The 20,110-nt window shown below is 40.5% G+C and overlaps 1 protein-coding gene across 1 annotated transcript in view; it reads right to left on the reverse strand.

The window, feature by feature from the left end:
* LOC139730618 (6-phosphofructo-2-kinase/fructose-2,6-bisphosphatase-like) overlaps positions 1-20,110 on the reverse strand; it is a 148,974-nt gene that overhangs the window by 48,074 nt on the left and 80,790 nt on the right. Inside the window, exons 5-6 of the mRNA XM_071641474.1 lie at positions 12,429-12,503; positions 2,410-2,466 (exon numbers count right to left, since the gene is read on the reverse strand). Of these exons, the coding sequence (XP_071497575.1) occupies positions 2,410-2,466; positions 12,429-12,503 (132 nt within the window). The remainder of the gene's footprint in view (positions 1-2,409; positions 2,467-12,428; positions 12,504-20,110) is intronic.

The raw sequence follows: 20,110 nt of genomic DNA on the forward strand, positions 1-20,110 counted from the left end.
TGCATAATGCTTCATTAGTCAACATAATCTAATACAACCCTGTCAGCAGACTCAGGTTTACTTGTGGTTCTGGCATGTAGTAAGTCTTGGGGGGGGGGGGGGGAGTGCGCCTTTGTACGTACTGGGCCATCTCTGTAGAATTCACTACCACCTCACATAAGAAATGCATCAGAAACAGAGTTATAAAAGACTATAAAAGTTGAAAACTCATTTGCTTCATGACATTTGAACTTTTCTCATTTCTCTATTTTATGCTCAGAATGCTTTCATCTACAAGTGTGCTTCAAGCATTTCTTTACTGGAAATGGCACAATATGAGTTGTAATAATCATTATTATTACATGTCAGTACATGGTGTCTGTCCAGTGTTATGAACATTACCACCCCCCCCCCCCCAATTTTTAATTTTGGCAAAAATTTGGAAAGTCATCTATCATTAAAGTGTTCTAAAAGATTGTATGGGGGGGGGGGGGGGGAGGGGATAATGCACATTGGAAACAGAAAAGAAAACAACACCCCTGAAATGTACCCTTTTACTGTGGAAAAGCCCAGAGATATTGGAAGGATGTTCCAAATTTTGGGGCCCATGTATGAACTATGAGCCTTGGCCATAATGCATGGTTCTCCTAATAGGTGAATAATACAATGTCTTGACAATGTGTGATGACAGTTTCACATAACCGCCAAAACACTGAAATGACAGGTTTGTCACAAATGTGTTGAATGTTCACTTTCCTTGAACTAGGTTTGCTATATTGTCTAAGAGTGCAGGTACACGCATTTGGGGATTTGAGGATATTTACTTGACTTTTGACCCTTTTATAAGTGTACGCATTGAATAATTTTCAAGGTATGAAGAAAAAGTGTAATTTCTGTATCAAATAAAAAAAAAAATACATTTTAGCCTGGCCTTTGACTCTTGACCTTAGACCCTATGACTCTAAAATTCACAAGAAAATCACTGTCAGGTAGAGCATACATGAATATGCAGTAAGTTTCACGGATGCCTTGAGTCACTTTCAAGATATGGAGGAAAAAGTGAAATATAGCACTTTCATTTGAGCTTTGACCTGTTGACCCTAGACCTTTTGGCAGGAAATTTCCAAGAGAATCTCCAGCAGGTAATACATGTATATATTAAGTTTCAAGAAAAATCCTGCAAACATTTGAGTTGACTTTGACCTTTGACCCATGACCCTCAAATTCCCTAGATAATCTCTGCCAGTTTATAGTACGTGCACGTGTACCAAGTTCAATGAAGATACCTTGAACCATTTGTGAGACATGGAGAAAAAAATAAAATTTCAACATTTTCACTTGACCTTTAACCTTTTGACTTCGTGACCTGAAACTCTCACTGGAGAATCTATATTTGGTAGTACATGTATACACTAAGTTTCAAGAAAATACTTTCAGGTATTGCATAGATATGGGGGAAATAGTGACATTTTGAGCATTTGACCTTAACCTTTTGACCTTTGACCCATGACCCTCAAATTCCCTAGATAATCTCTGCCAGTTTATAGTACGTGCACATGTACCAAGTTCAATGAAGATACCTTGAACCATTTGTGAGACATGGAGAAAAAAATAAAATTTCAACATTTTCACTTGACCTTTAACCTTTTGACTTCGTGACCTGAAACTCTCACTGGAGAATCTATATTTGGTAGTACATGTATACACTAAGTTTCAAGAAAATACTTTCAGGTATTGCATAGATATGGGGGAAATAGTGACATTTTGAGCATTTGACCTTAACCTTTTGACCTTTGACGTCTTATCACTTTCACTCAAAAACTACATATTATTAATTGGCCCATCATCCGAAATCCTTGGACCAAGTGAAATGTACTTCATCCAGTCTTGAGTTATCATGTAAACAGATAAATTTTCAGATTTGACCTTGACCTTTGGCCGATTTCACTTGAAAACTCATCAAAGAATTGCCCCATCATACATCATCCTTGGACAAAGTTTGGTGAAATTTGCTTGATCCAGTCTTGAGTTATTGCATAAACATATACAATTTCATGGTTTGACCTTGACCTTTGGCCGATTTCACCCAAAATCTAATCAAGTAATTGCCCCATATGGACCAAGTTTGACAAAATTCCAATAAAAAAAAGTGTGTATGTGTCTGTGTGTGTGTGTGCGCCCAATGTGAAAGCTGTATCTTATGTTGACATGGATCAACGGGCTTACACAATACACCGTATGGAACGCGAGTCGCACCCAAAAAAGACAACCAAAAACTCCGATAAACATTACATGTCAGTTTCGGATCAGCAGCTTGGTATCACTGAAAAATACAAAATAAGGAGAGAAAAACACAAACTGTAAAACATACTACACACCCAAAGACATACATGCAGAATTGAGAAGTACGTGTACAAGCTAAATACAAACCCGGATGTTTGACTGTATGGTCTCCTTGTCATCACAGACAGACTCAACAAAGAAGCACTGTTGAAGAAAGAGAATGGCAACATTAACAATTAAGTTGAACATTCAACATTCAACATTATGTGTTCCATTGATCAGGTTTAAAGAGCCATTCACAGAAATCAAAACCGCTGGTCCCTTCAGTGTGGAGCCATAAAGATATTATAATCAAATATTCATGTGTCTGTTCTCTTTCCTCCATCAATATTGCTACCTCAAACTCATGAACTTTTTATGCAAGTTTGCTATTCAAACAACTTCCTTTAAAACTTTGTAGCAAAACAGCTGAATCCTTCGTACAATTTATCAGATAGCATCTTTTTTTTTTTCTTTCTCAGACTGAAGAGGGAGTTTCAGATAAATGCAATAAAATATATGGTACCAGTACCAATTTTTTACCTCTTCCCACTAAGGACCCATTACAACTGCCAACAGCTTAAAAACTTGACTGTCGGGCAACTGCATGTATGTTGTATGTAGAGAAATTAGATAGACATAATTCTCCTCAATCCTTTAACCACTGAGGTTGTTGGGGGGGGGGGGGGGGGTGGGGGACAAAAGGAAGATGCAGCAGTTATTCTCCAGACTGTCTGGTTGGCAACATGTATGATGTATAACATGAAATTAACATCAAACCCTCATTACACAATGTGATTAACAAAATTCCCAGTAGCAGACCACCTCCCCATTCACACACGTGTACACACACACACACACATACACATACAGACAGCCAGACACAGGCAGCTAATGAGTAGATGCATGAAGAGAAATATGATCACCATTAAAAGTCAAAGTGTCATGTCAGGCAATGTGAACATGTACAACCATATTAGACTATAGTTCCATTGACAATGAACATTCTATTGAGTATGCACACATGTACTATTTACACTTACAGGCAATACCTTATACTGCATTGGGTGTGCAAACTGTTCAGTTGGTTTAAAAACAAATACGCTCAGACATTTATTCATACTTGGCTTTCCTGCAAGTTATTCCTGTAAATACTGCATGCATGCTTAGCCTGGAAACAGACTCGAGGAACTGGCTTTTTGTTGAAATGGCAGTAAGATGCCCAATATGAAGGTACTCTTTACACCTCCCCCCTCTCCCCTTTATCATATGACACAGAATTGTACCTGGGTGTTGCTGTTACCTTGATTTTTTTTTTGCAATCTCTTTATCCATCATGAAAATTTCCACGTAGATGGTGGTAATGAGCAGAACAAATATCTGCATATTAAGCAAGCCATGTTATCGAGCATCTTTGAAATAATAAATGTTTTACTGTAAAACGAGGAATTTTCGCGTGCATTTTAATTTCGCAAATTTCGCGAGCACCAAAATTTGCGAAATTAAAATGCACGCGAAAGTTTTTGTCTACACTATATGCATTGAACACCAGTGGCAATTTCATGCCACGAAAATGGCTGTCGGCTCCAATTCGCGAAAATTTCATGCCGCGAATATATCATGTTTTACAGTAAATCAAAGAATGCACTTCAGGTCATTGTCATTGTAAAGAAGTCTGAAGATCATATTGGCTGAGGATACCAGTGCTTATCTTCTTACAAAGTAATGCCTTTACATCAATGCAAGGGACATTCGAAATTGTCAGGGCTGCATAGTTAACATTCTTACATGAAATTTAAGAGCCATCAGGCAGATGCCTGTATTTGCATGTGTCATGCTTCCTGACCGGCAATGATAATTCCAACAAGGCCATTATAATATTTTTCAGGATATGGAGGAACTATCAATTCCTATGGCAGCTCTTGTACAAGTAAGGAGACTTGAGACCTCTTCAATATCATGAACACCTCAAAGCCAATCGCTTGTACAATCAGGCTGCAATGTACCAACATAGGCATATGTTTGTGTGTGTATATTTCCTTATTTCGTCACTAACCAAAGGAAATCAGAGCAGAAACAGCACTTGGCTTCATTTGACCAATCTGTACTACATACTCAAGACAGCAGTGTTATGTTCCACAGGTCCTCAAATGTGTACATTTGGGAATAAATTCACACAGGGCAGTCAACCAAAGCGGAGCCTCCAACATAATGCACTGACTGATTATATGTTAATGAGAAAGGTCATCAAAAGAAAATTATCACAAGGGATTATATAGACACAATGCAGCAATTACTGTTACTTCAATAACAGGAGTATTGGATTACAAAAAAAAAATGAAGCAATTTTACTACAGCACATAGTTGTCTCGGATGCTTATACTTAACAAGCAACCCTTGGCTTACAACTGCCATACATAGTCCTTCAGTTACGTTTTGATTAAGTTTACTGATCTTGTCTACTGACGAAGACGGATGTAATTACCGGTATACCCTTCCTAAACAAAGCAAATATTCTCAAAATACTCTCCAAATTATTTCTACCCATTATACCTAATCACACTCTTGAACTAACACAGAGAGAAAAATGAGGCCCCCCCAAAAAAATGTCATATTAGCTAAGCTTGGCCTTTCATCCCTATCCATATTTTAAGGAATATGTGCTCGATTGACAATAGTTTGTTGTTGGATATTTCTAACTAAAGTTAAGGCCAGAAAAATGACAATTTAAATTAAAAGTTGCGAACTTTGATCTCAACCCTTGACCTCTGATATATATCACCAATATTATGTTCAAGTAAATAATAATCTATTTTCAGCTCATTTCTATCCAGTCCGCAAAGTTGATATCACTATTGGACATTCCCCACTATGGAGGTAGCTACGAATTACTTCGTCTTTCTCACCAACATTTCATTGCAGCAACTTCTGTAAAACGAGGAATGTTCATGTGCATTGTAATATTGCGAATTTCGCAACAGCCAAGATTCACAAAATTAAAATACATGCAAATGTTCTTGTCTACATTATATGCAGTGAATGCCAGTCGAAATTTACAAAAGAGGCTGTCAGCCTCAATTCACGAACAGTTCATGCCACGGATATATCTTGTTTTACAATATTCATTTCCGCCACCCTTCCAACTGAATCATATTACAACTGGATATTCCTAGACAGAGTTGCAGCTGTAAAATGTCAAAAATTCCCTCCTAGGCGGGGTACAAAGATATTGACCATTATTTTAGTCGATTTTGGTTTTTTGCAGAAATAGAATCCTTGATATGTTTTCTACATGTATTAGTACACTAAATTTCATAGCATAAGACTAAGTTTTTCCAAGCAAAAATTGAATTTTAAACACCCTATATTGGATCGCATTCGTCAGTTTCGATCTTCTTTCAAACGCTGTGCCAATGTGACCAGTGTTGCTACAGTGCAGCGTGTCATGTGTGATTGGTTGGTGGGTCGCACACATTTACATAGTTCGGCTTTCGGAGACACGTCTCGCAGCGTTTCGGGAATGTTTTGTCAACGCGTGCATGCTCCATTGTTGTTGCTACAATGGATATGCTCGCTCTGCAGTATACGCAAATCGGCTTTTACTATCCATGCTTTTCTACCGCTATGTTCGACAGTGGAAATGAAACAAAAAGTGAACAGCGATACTAACTTCCAACGTGAAAACAGATGCATGGTGAACATGGTTTGATTCGCCACACAAATGGCGCAACATGCAATCAAAAACTCACATTTCAATTGCAGCAAATGACATAATCTTGTAAAAAGAAAACATACAATATTCTTAAAATAACGCAACATAACAAATATACAAAAATTAAAAAAACAAAAACAAAATAACAGGAGGCGTGACCCTTGTCAGTTCTAACTGTTAGCATTTTTTCTGCCTTTGAAAGGGTCCCCAATGATGAAAATACAAATTAACCACAATGAAAACGTGATTTGTAAAGATGTGGACACAAATGCGCCACCCGCTCCTGTTATATGTGCACACACAGGCGGGGCATGTGGATGCCATTGGGTAATACTTGCACCATACACACACCAGCAGGCTTGCAATTGTCCTATCCGCCATCCTGAAAGACGTAGTGGTAAACAAAGCCGAGCGAAACCCATTGTGTTCGGCTCTGCACGCCGAGTTCCGAGGAAGGTGAGCGAGAAATTTGACTCTCTCAGCAAGCCAATCAGAAGGCACTGTGGTTGCTAGAGGGGGAGCTTAGTCTCGATTGGCACCATCGTATGGACGGGTGATTCTCACCTCGCATCGCTGCTCGGACATTGAGCGTGTTTCTACTGAGCGATGAAAATTTGAGGTGATGCAGGGTGATTTGCTGTAATACGCAGTGATGCGCGGTCATGCGCAGTGACACCTCAAATTTTTCCTCAGTAGAAACAGATCGGGTAGTGGCCGATGCGTGGTAATGCGAGGTGCTCTGTCGTCCACCTTTTGAGGTGGTCAATGCGCGGTGATGCGAGGGGCGATTTTCAGTAGAAACACACCGGGTAACGAAATTCGCGGTGTTCCGGAAGTCTCAAATTGTTGGGAGATTTCGCCCGCATTATTCGAATGGTCACACACCTGCTTGTGTTCACAGCACTGACGTATCTTGCGTGTTGTAGTATCCAATACACTGTACAGTCTACACTGTACACTCACTTTGTACTGCGTACTGTTACTTCTTGTTTCACGGCTTGCATGAACCACGATATACACTAACTTGTTTCTTGTAGTTTGAATAAATTATATGTTGGAGAATATTGACTGGAGAATGGATCTGCAGCAATCTTTTATTTTCAAGTGACGGCAGATATGACAGAAGTAAAAATAGTGAATCTTCAGAGATGGGGCATTGTGGAGGATGGTGGATGCAGGGTTTGCAACAAGGTGAAGGGCTCACTAGAGCACATTTTGTCAGCATGTGGAGATTCATTACAGGCCTAAACATGGAGGCACAACCAGGTGTTGAAGGAGATGGCGGAGGTGGCGAGGGTGGCAGTGGAGGCAAGGAAGAAGAATGGGACTCCTAGGGTGAGGGGAATCACGTTTCTGAAGGAGGGGGTGAGATGCAGTGTGAGAAGGAAGGGTCAGAGGGATGATGGTGGGGGATCTTAGCAGCGGGGGACGATTGGGAGGTGTGGGTGGATGAGGGCAACCGTACAGTGCCAGAGGAGGTAGTGGTAACTGCCCTTCGGCCGGACATGGCGCTGGTGGCTAGATCTGTGCACAGGTTAGCAATGGTGGAGCTGACTGTGCCATGGGAAACAAGGATGGATGAGGCAAGGGAAAGAAAGTTGGATAGGTATGCTGAGTTGAGAGAGGAGTGTGAGAAAAGGGGGTGGAGAGCGGAGGTGCATACTGTGGAGGTGGGGTGCAGGGGATTTGCTGGATGATCGGTAAGGAGGTGGGTCAGAGGGATGGGAGTAGGTGGTAGGGACGGGGAAAGGTGGATCAGGAGAATTTGTGGGGCAGCGCAGACAGGATCTGCATGGATAGGTGGGAAGGCTTGGGGGGTGGTGGGAATAGGGGGGTGTAGAGAGAGTGTTTGAGTAGAGGTGATTGATGCCAAGCGTTTGTTGTTGTTGTTGTTGTTGTTGTTTTTGTCTTGTTTTATGTTGTGTTGTTTTTGAGATGCCATGGGGGTGCTGTCAAGGGGATCCCAACGCAGCACCGGCCAGCCAGGGGGAGGTGTACAGCACTTAAATGGTCGAAACACCGATGATCCCTGGTGTGCTGCTGATGACCCATGGCATCTGCGGAGTTAACATCTTTCTGTTTATTATCTCGTGAAGGGCATTTCATTTTTGGACGCCAAAACAAAGCGGAATGCCGTACGTAGCCTTGCATACTTCTTCTAGTTTGAGACGTTGCATCTCCTGAAATATTCGGCCACTTTCTCCTTCTCCAAGCCGCAGATTGAACGTGACTCCTGACTCACTGACTGGCAGTGAGAACAGCTAGTATTAAAGCGAAAATATAAATGCACATTTCATGTGTACCTCCCGATCTAGTTTGTGCCATCTTGATCATGTTGTTTACCTTCCCATACCGCGCAACCTGCGACCACATCTGTAAAATACGCGACTTCCAGTTCACAGCAAGTTCTCTCCCATCTTTCCGCATCACCGCATATCACCGCATATTTATCGCTCGGTAGAAGCAGTTCTGGTAGTCGTAAAATATGAGGTGATACGGGGGACAAAATTCACGGTGATACGAGGTGATACAAGGTGATGCGAGGTGTCCCCAGTAGAAAAACGCTCATCGTCTTTGAGCAAGAGGTGAATTTTCAAAGCCTGTTTTCTTGCAATTTTGTCGGGTTAACAAATGAAAAAGTGCATTATATTTCGCTTTTATATGCCCACTTAAAGTGCTGGAGAATACACTTGTTTTTATATCACTGCAAAGCTTAGAAAATGAGTAATGTGATTCAATGAAAATATGAATTTTCAAAATTCCTGACTTTTGCCTGAAACCATTGTCGTGGGTCACATATACAGGGTGGCCCAGAAAGAACGGAACACCTAAGATCTTTAATTTCAGCAATATTGTTGCAAATATGTCATTATTTTGGATACTATTGAAAAGGCCATACTTTTTTCAATACAATGACACCAAGTTCTTTAATTTTGGTTAATATGTTATGATTTTAGGACCATTTTTGTCAACCCTTGCAATTTTCAAAATGTGATCATTTTGCATTCTCAGAGATACCGAAACCAGCGACAATTCGGCTTGTCATAGAACCAGTAGCGTTCACAGTGTGTGGAATGTGGGGAGGACGGTGTGGTTGTCATTGTCCGCCCCACATTCCACACATTGTGAACGCTACTGGTTCTATGACAAGCCGAATTGTCGCTGGTTTCGGGATCTCTGAGAGTGCAAAATGATCACATTTTGAAAATTGCAAGGGTTGAAAAAAATGGTCCTAAAATCATAACACATTAACCAAAATTAAAGAACTTGGTGTCAATCTATTGGACAAAGAATGGCGTTTCCAATAGTATGCAAAATAATGATACATTTGCAACAATATTGCTGAAATTAAAGATCTTAGGTGTTCCGTTCTTTTTGGGCCACCCTGTATATATATCGTCCCTGGGGTGACAAGACCTTGTATCTGCAATTTTGGTGAAAATGACTTTTTTTGATTAATGGTCAAATAATCGGTTACATGATGTCCTGTCCAAATCCTAGCTGTCTTACCCCAAAATTGAAGCCACCAAGGCATGTCCAAGGAAAGGCTATCCCATTCGCTGTAGTGCTTTGGCAGCCATGTTTTTTAGCTCTCCTGGTATATATATATATATATATATATATACTGAATATTTATTTTAAATTGTAACAACAAGATCTTGGGCAGACTGAATCCTATTGAAAACATGCAAAGCTTTGCATGATTGTTTGCATATGGTACCTTTATCTACTAACCCCATGGCTGGGTCAATGGGCATTTCCAGAAAGTACAGCAGAATGATAAGTTTAAAAAAGCAAATGCATTCAATATAAATATGTCAAATATTTTAGAAGCCCTTTTTTTTCTTTTCTTTACATGGCACAGGGCTTAAGTGCATTGCATTATCAAAAGAGAGAAAAAAACTAGAAATGTCGCTATGGCGACTGATGCCTCCGCCATAATGCATGATTCTCCTAATAGGCGTATAGTACAATGTCTTCACAATGTGTGATCCATGACAGTTTCACATAACTGGCAAAATATTGAAATGACAGGTTTGTCAGAAATGTCTTGTGGGTTTGTTATAATTTTCTAAGAGTGCAGGTACACATATTTGGGGAATTGAGAATTTTTACTTTAATTCTGACGGACCTTTTTATAAGTATATGCATTGAGTAATTTCCAAGGTATGAAAAAAGAGTGGAATGACGGTAGAAAATAGATTTTTGATATTATTATTATTTTTTTTTTTTTGGGGGGGGGGGCATTGAAACCTGGCCTTTGACCTTTAACCTTTGACCTTTGACTTTCTGGCTCGAAATTTCGCGGAGAATCTCCATTAGGTAATGCATGTATTAAGTTTTGAAACTAATAATGCAAGCATTGCATATACTAGTATATGAGGGAATTAGTAACATTTTGAGGAGTTGAACTTGACCTTTGACCCTGACGATTGACCCATGACCCCTAAATTCCCTAGATAATCACTGCCAGTCAGTACATGCGTATGTACCAAGTTCCACGAAGATACATTGAACCATTTGCGAGAAAAGTGATATTGCAACATTTTCATCTAACCTTTGACCTTTTGACCTTATGACATGAAACTCTCTCTGGAGAATCTTTACGCAGTAGTACATGTCCACACCAAGTTTCAAGAAAATACCTTTGGGCATTGCATAGATATGGGGGAAATTGCAACATTTGTAGCATTTGACCTTGACCTTTTGACCTTTGACCTCTTGCCTATGTCACTAAAATCTACTCAACTAATTGTCCCATCATACATCATCCTTGGACCAAGTTTGGTGAAAGCTGCTTCATCCAGTTTTGAGTTATCACGTAAACAGATAAATTTTAGGATTTGACCTTGATCTTTGACCTTTGACCTCTGTCTGATTTCACTGAAAAACTAATCAAGTAATTGTCCTATCATACATCATCCTCCAACAAAGTTTGGTGAAATTTGCTCCATCCAGTCTTGAGTTATCGCGTAAACAGATGCAATTTCATGATTTGACCTTGACCTTTGACCTTCAGCCGATTTCACCCCAAATCTAATCAAATAATTGCCCCATCATACTTCATACTTGGACCAAGTTTGGTAAAATTCCAGTAAATATTACTCAAGTTATCGCGTAAACGAAAGCGGACGGACGTACGTACGGACGTACGTACGGACGGACGGACGGACAACCCGAAAACATAATGCCTCCGGCACCACTTCGTGGCGGAGGCATAAAAACTACTGTTACTTTTCGTGCAATATTGACACTACTGCTTTCATATAGGGTAGTGTGACAATCGAGAATGTGAATATGCATGTGTTGTACTCTGTATAGCCCCTTCTCTTGAAAAGCTTGCCAACAATTAGTCAGTACAGGCCCAAATTTAATTGACTACCCTTTGATTATACAGTCACATGGAACAAAACAAAGAAACAAGGCTAGACCATGAACAATGGCAACATTCTTGTGAAGTGTAGGATTTCACATTAGTCTGGAAAGAAGGGCAAATCATTTTCAAGAGATCCTGTGAACAATGTACTGTATGAAAGAGAGATATTATTCAGAGGGGTGACAGTTAAGATGTGATTCAATTTGTCTTCCTCTACAAATAAAATTTGTTAAGATCGCAACTGTTCATCTATGAATTAACAAATGAGTCCCACTGGTTCCTTTTTTCCGACATGTTTGTTAATTTATGGATCAGTAGTTGCAATCTTAACAAATTTCATTTGTAGAAGAAGACAAATTGAAGAAACTCACAACTGAATGTGCTGTCTGCTTTGATACTGAATTTTATCTTTTAGTGATCGTTAATTCTGTAATCTCATTGGTCAATCAACCACTGAATATATCCCGTATTCCGTGATATGATGTCATGATACTGTATTACACAGCCAGCTGCGCGTGTACCAAAGACGCTTTATTATAGGAAAGTGCACTCTAATCCTGTACAAAACAAATGGACAGCGTGCGGTCCTCAAGCATATTACACACATAACCTGAGACCACTAGACGCTTGATAAACAACAGCAACTTATATCTATCTGGCTACTGCAGTATCTTATGGCGAGTACGTGTACGTATTTGTATGCACGCATACAGTAATCAGCTCGCGAGACGTAGGCCTAAGTCTACATGGTCATGGCTGACAGCCGGCGATTTCAACATCATTCACGAGGGGAAATCAGCGAGAAGAAGGTTAGCACTTACACTTAAAAAGATAAAATCGTTACCCCCTGCTTATTCTTACGAAATACGGGAAATATCTACAGTCTGGTGCCATATTCCATTCGGCCTCCGGCCGAATGGAATATGGCACCAGATCGTAGATATTTGCCCGTATTTCATGAACAAGCAGGGGGTAACTAATAGTATTACACGTTGATTGGTTGAGGGAAAACTCGGCAAAGTTGAAAAAAAGGCATACCTTGATAGACTTCTCCTTACAGAAGTCCAGGATTATCTGTCTCCTGTCACGAGTTGTATTTGTGGCATCAAAGACCTAGTATAAAACAAGAAATGACAAACTAGTGAATACCATTCAGCATTTTGATACATGTGAGACATATTACAGTTGTATGTCAATATAAAACATAAAATGACAACTGTGATACCCAACACTAGAGTCAGCTGCTATTCACAAAATTAAAAACATGCAAAAATATGAACTCTGATCCTGACATAATGTGACGAGCACGCACACATTCCTATTTAGTACGGTACTCCATGATAACGAATTTAACTACTAACAACATTGTTGGGAAGCCTTGATTCGCCGAAAAAAAAAAATAGACTTGCTAAATATATGGTGTATACAGTACTAAATGAACCAACAGAACACAAAAGAAGCATTATGACAAGGATCTCTTATAATAAAAGGCAGAAGTATTCATAGGCAATACTTGGCATCTGCTACAATCCTTCGACGTCATTCTGTTAGTCACTTTTCATCACAGATTTTACAAACAATCACTGATATGGAGCTGCAAATGACTGCCTACTACAAAATGGAAGCCTACATTTACAACTGCATGCAGACTCACAAATACAGGGGAATCCTGTTACAACTACATATTGTAGATCATCAGGTCCATCTGATCTACCTCTTTACATCTGGACCCTAGTTGTATCCATACACTTGAATATATCCTTAAATATATACGGAATATTAATGTTCTAGAATGTGAAGGCTACATTAATACTACAAAACAATATTGATGAACAGGAAAAAGGAGATGTGATGGGCAAGTGCTTGACACCACGGGTATTCTTGCAAGAAAAAGAAAAAAAAAAAGACGCCTGTGTCAATCCAATGTGGATGGGCAGAACGGTTTCACTCCTACATCTTAGCATTCTCTAGAACAACACCAGTTAGAACCTGGTGTGTAATTGCACTCTTTACCCATATCCGCCAATCTACGGGATATCCCCTAGTTTGTGCAAATGCTGCGAACACCGATCTATGGGATAATTCATAGCAGAAATGGCTTAGATGATGGCATCATTTAAATAGCTTATTTATAGCTTGTGAACTCTGCCCGGACATCCCAGTCCTTTGCATCACTTCCTGTTACTGATACTTTCATTTGTATTTTGTATTCACTTTGGAGGTTTATAGCAGGCTGCTGAGGGAATAGGTCTACATCTATGTAAGATCAAACACTGCCGTACGTGTACGTATAGGCCTAATTTACTGTAGTACCATCCATACGGTCTATGAGTTTATAGACCAGACTAGTCCACATAGCACAGATCTTTGAGTTATTATTCAATATTTCCTCATATTTGTATTCACGCATTATACCCAATGATTTATATACCATCAGAGCTTACATTATGAAGATTTCAAAATTGATAGTTGTTTTTTTTCTGTATAAAGGCTACGAATATTTTTCATTACTGGTTTCTTTTGAACAAGAGATGTGATTATTCATTATATGTAAATCATACAAAAAATACTTAAATCATATGACACCACATAATTCATGACATGATGCTGATTTACATCCAATATAAAAGGCCATTACTTTCTCCGTGTTTTCCGTAGTTTTCTTTTCATAAGTATCGGTGACATCACCTTGAATTTGCAACAACACAGTTTTGTGAATGCACGTGAAATAGCCTCTGGCAGCAACAGCCTTTAGACTGCATTACGTGACTGGCAGATATAACGGGTCAATGGTTATCCATATTCAAATGATAAGATGCATGCTTACTGAAGAATTGGCCAATGAAGAAACTTCAAATCATATCAGACAGTGAGCCAATTTCATGAAGATATTTACAATGATTGCAACTTAAACTACATACATTCCTTTTGACTAGCTATGGTAAATGAAAACAAACAATCAAAATACTGTAAAACGAGGAATTTTCGTGTGCACTTTCATTTCGCGAATTTCGCGAGCGCCAAGATTCGCGAAATTAAAATGCACGCGAAAGTTCTTGTTTACACTATGTGCATTGAACGCTAGTGGCACTTCGCGAAAATTTCATGCCACGAAAAAGGCTGTCAGCTTCAATTCGCGAAAATTTCATGCCGCGAATATATCATGTTTTACAGTATATGGAGAAAGAAATTTCTCTACATTTTTTTCTATTTCCACCTCCCCTGCCTGGTGCATCAATTTCTTTCATTCATGGTCATTTCCTCTTGCATAATATTGTAAAAGTGAAAATTTTCATGGGTGATTGGAGCCGCTTTCAATGCGTTACGCTTTGCGCATTGATACCACATTAGAGCTACGAATATGCTGCTTTTAATACCCTCATAAGGCAATTGTGATATGCCCTAAAACCAACGAGCTCTTGCTGAGGAAGTCTTTGATATGTTCAAAACTTGGTGGCAATCATGATGATGATGACAACAATTCATGCTTCTAAAACACTCAAGATACGATGGAGAATATTTGGAACGATCAAGCCATGATATGCCGCGCTTTGATATTTTTTAGGACTGTAGCGGGATCGCCATCAAGAGAGATGGGGGTATTTGTGCACTGCCTGATGCGATTGAATTTCATCTAATTTTGTTTGGTACAAACATGAAACAGATATAGACTGCTTTCATTCCAGGCATCGTTGATATTATTTTCCCTCAGGATCTCAAGTCCATGCTGTGACCTCTGTAGCAAGCTCCTTGAGAAATAGCATACAACTCATATCCCCCCTCCCCCCCCCCCCCCCCCCCCCCCCCCTCCCCCCGGCCAATTATATCCACCAATGTCCTGAACAGAAATCCTTTTGAGAACTAAAGTGTAGGATCTGTTTAATATTCAATACGAAGGAAAAATCCTACTTAGTGCCAATGTTTCACCTACATGTACTGCTTGCCAATTTTTTACATTGATGTACATCTACCCACTAACCAGTTTCCACTTCCGGTACTAACAAAATATATACATATTGTAGTCTTAAATTATGGGCGCATATACAGTAGTGCATGAGATGACTATGACCATATAAGTGACCCTGCACCACAAAACAAACAAAACGTAGCCAGACATGGATTTTTAGTTAAGGGTAGATTCTAAAAGAGCTGACTCTAAGCTTTAAAATGATGTATAACTCAATTCAAATGGATTCTCCTAACCTATATAAATACTGGAAAGAAAGCACACACTCTGGAAAGTGTGAACTGAGAAAAGAGACTCTGAAGTACAGGGTCTATTCAATTGCTTAATCTTTTAAAAAGCCGAGCTACCTGTGCCATGAATGGGACAAAAACATGATGTTCTCCACTGTAGCACCAACAATTAAGGGATTATCAGATTAAGCTGATATTGAGCATGGTCTTTAACCACATTCTGACCATGATAAATGCCAACTTTCAGAGCAGTAGCATCATCCTTTCAAAAGTTATTACAGTTGCAAGTAAAGATGGAGCAAAGGATTTTCCGGAAATGAAAGGGGCCTCTAAGAAAAACCTGGGGCCCGTTGCATAAAAGTTGCAATTATGATAACTTTGCCATCCAATGGTAACTACCATGGCAACAGTACTAAACAGCCAATCAAAATCAAGAATTCCATGGAAGTTACCATTGGATGGCAAAGTTACCATAATTGTAACTTTTATCCAATGGACCCCAGATCACAATACTCCACCAAAAAAAAAAAAAAAAAGGTTGTAGAAAAACTGCTGAAAACCCTCTTTCCCATTCAATGTATAATTCCAAACTCGAGAATAATGTAGAAAAAGAATAGCTCTTTCAGAAAATATGGAAAACTCAAAATTGACTCGATTCACCCATTTTACCTTTCATGAGTACTCATGTAAACTCAAGGGGTGCAACTTTTTGTTTGTTTTGTGATGCACGGTCACACATACACTTCCTGGTACATGTACATTTCAGTGTTTGTGCATGACAGGATATTGGCACAACCATTGTATCTGGCTATTAAAGGCATGAATCAGCCTTTGTTCCATGTAAACCTGTACTTCCATACTCTGAAAAAAAAAAAGAATTGTTGTTTAAAAAAAAAAAAAAGCTGGAGTTTGTTTCTCATACATGCGTAGTGTCATTGTAAAGCATTTAAATACTTTGCTATCTTAGCAATGCCATCAAAATTTTGTAATTATACATGTAATCCCTAGGATATTGCAAATCCCCCCCCCCCAAAAAAAAAAAGAAAAACAGAAAAATCAGTTTCACATACAGAGACTCCAACCCCAAGCACCTTCTGATCTGGAGATTCTTCTGCCTGAAATCCCTAGCAAACTAGAGACTCAGACTTGATGTGCGCGAGACGGAACATCACGAGCCCCGAAGTGCAAAGTCCCTTAATGCAGCCGGGGTCCAGGGCCCTGGAAGCTCTAGGGTTTTAGATGCTCTCTCCTGCTATTTCAGGCTGTGGTTTTTTTTTTTCAAATACGATGATACTAAATATCATATATTTTGGCTTGATAATACTTCATTTCCTATAAAAAAAAAAGAAGTGTTTTGGCGGGAGAAAGATTGTTTCAAGCGAGAGAAAACACATCCGAGGGCAGAGACACAGAGCCAGGCCGGGAGAAGTTAAAGACCTAATAAAATGGTTTACAAATGTTTTTCTTAATGATGTACTAATATCAAATGTTAAATTCTAAGTAATTCTGTGGTCGTGCGGGGTTTTTTACTGTTCTGAATTTTGTTCTATATTTGTTAACATAATGGATGCAATTTCCTCGGTTTTTGGAAAACTTTCTATACTTTCGCCGTATGCGGCGCACTATCACTTCTAAATTGTGATGACGTCAAAGATCGGAGTCGTCGATATCGATTGTCCGACCAGCCTAGCCATAGCCAGCAAGCTAGCAAGGCTAGCACAGCGCAGTGACAGCACCGGCCGGCGGCTAGCGCTGGCGGGGGAGCAAGCTAGAGAGCGCATAGCTAGCGCTGCGCTCCGCTATTGTCATTGGCTAAGCCTTTGGACAAAAGAATATTTAATGAATTGTATTGGATTTAATACTGCCAATAATACAGATTACAACGTGGTACGCTTGAATATCCATTATTTTCACTGTAAGACCATGAAGACTGTGGCGAGAAAAGGATGCTTCGCACTCGGGCAACGCTAAGCTTACATAGATTTGTAGGCAAACTTGTGAAATAGGCCCCACCATTGCGCGTCTGTACTATTAGTACTACGGCGACTCGCCTGTTTATACTCGTGAATTCAGCCCCATCGTGTGGCGTTCATCGGTAGATAAGCACGGCGGTGGAGCTTCCTTCCACAGTATAATACTCGTGAATGCGGCTAAAAGGACTTCCTTATATGTCCCTCGACTAATTTAACGGCAAATTTAACCATAAATACAACCCTACCTAACCCTAAACCCTAACCCTAGAACCTACCCTTGCTTGCTATAAACTCACGGGTGCACGTGCACTGCTGTGGGGCCTATTTCATGATAGCCCCAACACTGCGTGTCTGTACTAATACTACGGCGACTCGCCTGTTTATAGGCCTAGGCCTACTCATGAATTCAGCCCCACCGTGGCGTTCATCGGTAGATAAGCACGGCAGTGGGGCTTCCTTCCACAGTATGATTTGTATCATTAAACAAGAGACCCGCAGGTCTAGCGCTCACCTGAGTATCGCAAGTTCACCTTTCACGCAGTCACTAATCTAAATTATTCACAGCTCTACCAAAATTTGACCAGGCATTCTGAAGTAGAAGATGAAAATGTACAATAAGGGCCCAAATTTTTAAAGATTCCTTAATTTGGGGGATTGGGGGCCCCCTGGGGCCCTCTGGGTGGGGCATGGTGCCCATTTTGATAAATTGAGATCCTGACCCCCTAAGGATGCTACCTGCCAAGTTTGACGAAAATCTATCATGAGGTTTTCAGGAAGAAGATGACAATGTACGATTCAGGCCCCCATTTGGACCTTCCTAACCAACCCCCCACCCCCACCCCCCCCCCCCACCCCTGCCCCCAAGAGGGGCACCCCTGGATCTCCTATGAACAAACTCGAAACTACAGTCATTAATGTACTCACTCATAGTATTATCTTAGCTGTATAACTTCTGATTCTAGAGAAAATTTTTAACGATTCCTTCATTTGGGGGGTTCGGGCCCCCCTGGGGGCCCCCTGGGTGGGACATGGTGCCCATTTTAACAAATTGAGATCCTAACCCCTTAGGGATGCTACCTGCCAAGTTTGGTGAAAATGGGTCATGGGGTTCTAAAAAAGAAGATAAAAATGTACAATTTAGGCCCCATTAGGACCCCTCCTCACCTCCCTCCCCTGGGTCCCAAGGGGGGCACCCCTGATTCTGCCATGAACAAACTTTAAACTGCAGTCATCAATGTACTAACTCATAGTATTAACTTAGCTCCATCACTTCTGGTTCTAGAGAAGAAGATTTTTAAAGATTCCTTAATTTTGGGGATTTGGGCCCCCTGGGGGTCCCCTGGGGGCCCCCTGGGTGGGGCATGGTGCCCATTTTAACAAATTGAGTTCCTAACCCCCTAGGGATGCTACCTGCCAAGTTTGGTGAAAATGGGTCATGGGGTTCTCAAGAAGAAGATGAAAATGTACAATTTAGGCCCCATTAGAACCCCTCCCCACCCCCCTCCCCTGGGTCCCAAGGGGGGTATCCCTGATTCTGCCATGAACAAACTTGAAACTACAGTCATCAATGAACTAACTCATAGTATTAACTTAGCTCTATCACTTCTGGTTCTAGAGAAGAAGATTTTTAAAGATTCCTTAAATTTGGGGGTTTGGGCCCCCCTGGGGGCCCCCTGGGTGGGTCATGGTGCCCATTTTAACAAATTGAGTTCCTAACCCCCTAGGGATGCTACCTGCCAAGTTTGATGAAAATCGGTCTTGGGGTTTTCAAGAAGAAGATGAAAATGTAAAAAGTTTACGCACGACGCACGACGGACGACGGACGACGGACGACGCACGACGCACGACGCACGACGCACAACGGACGCCGGACGAAGGGCGATCGCAATAGCTCACTTGAGCCTTTGGCTCAGGTGAGCTAAAAAAACTACTCGACCAAAATTGACGATCATTCTTGGTATCGTTTTTCTTAGAAAATGGCGCATCTAGATTACTGATAACAATTATTGCAGAAACTGACCATGGGAAACTGGTTATGCCTTTTTTTTTCCTTTTTTTTTTTTTGAGCCACGACCCACCCTGTAACATACCCTAATCCCCCTAATGTATAGAGTGTAGCCTCTGTACTACTACCAAAGATCCTGCTACTGTTACTACTTACTAGTCTACTAGACCTAGTGGTACTAGTACTACTACTAGCAGTAGTACTAGTAGACTACTACTACTAGTTTAACTTGTTAGCGCCGGCCGACAGGCCAGGCCACGGACGGGACGCTCCCGCTTGCGGCGGCCAGAGTAGCTGCTCACTTTGTGAGCAAGCTGGGTCTGTTCTTCTACTACTTACTAGACAAACAGTTACAACTTACAGTGTCAATCATGTAGAATACACTATATCCTTTCTAACGTTAAACTATGGGGGCATACCACACATACCACTCTGTATTTCCCAGGCGATCGTTTCCGTGAGGTCTATTCTCGGACGTGGTGCCATGTTCATTTGCTCTTGCACTGGCAGCGGGAGATGCAGCTGGTTCATATCGGTAAGCTAAA

This window comes from Diadema antillarum, unplaced genomic scaffold (genome assembly GCF_040938485.1).
Source record: "Diadema antillarum isolate AM-2024a unplaced genomic scaffold, OU_Dant_1.0 seq00000322_RagTag, whole genome shotgun sequence".
Taxonomy (NCBI): domain Eukaryota; kingdom Metazoa; phylum Echinodermata; class Echinoidea; order Diadematoida; family Diadematidae; genus Diadema; species Diadema antillarum.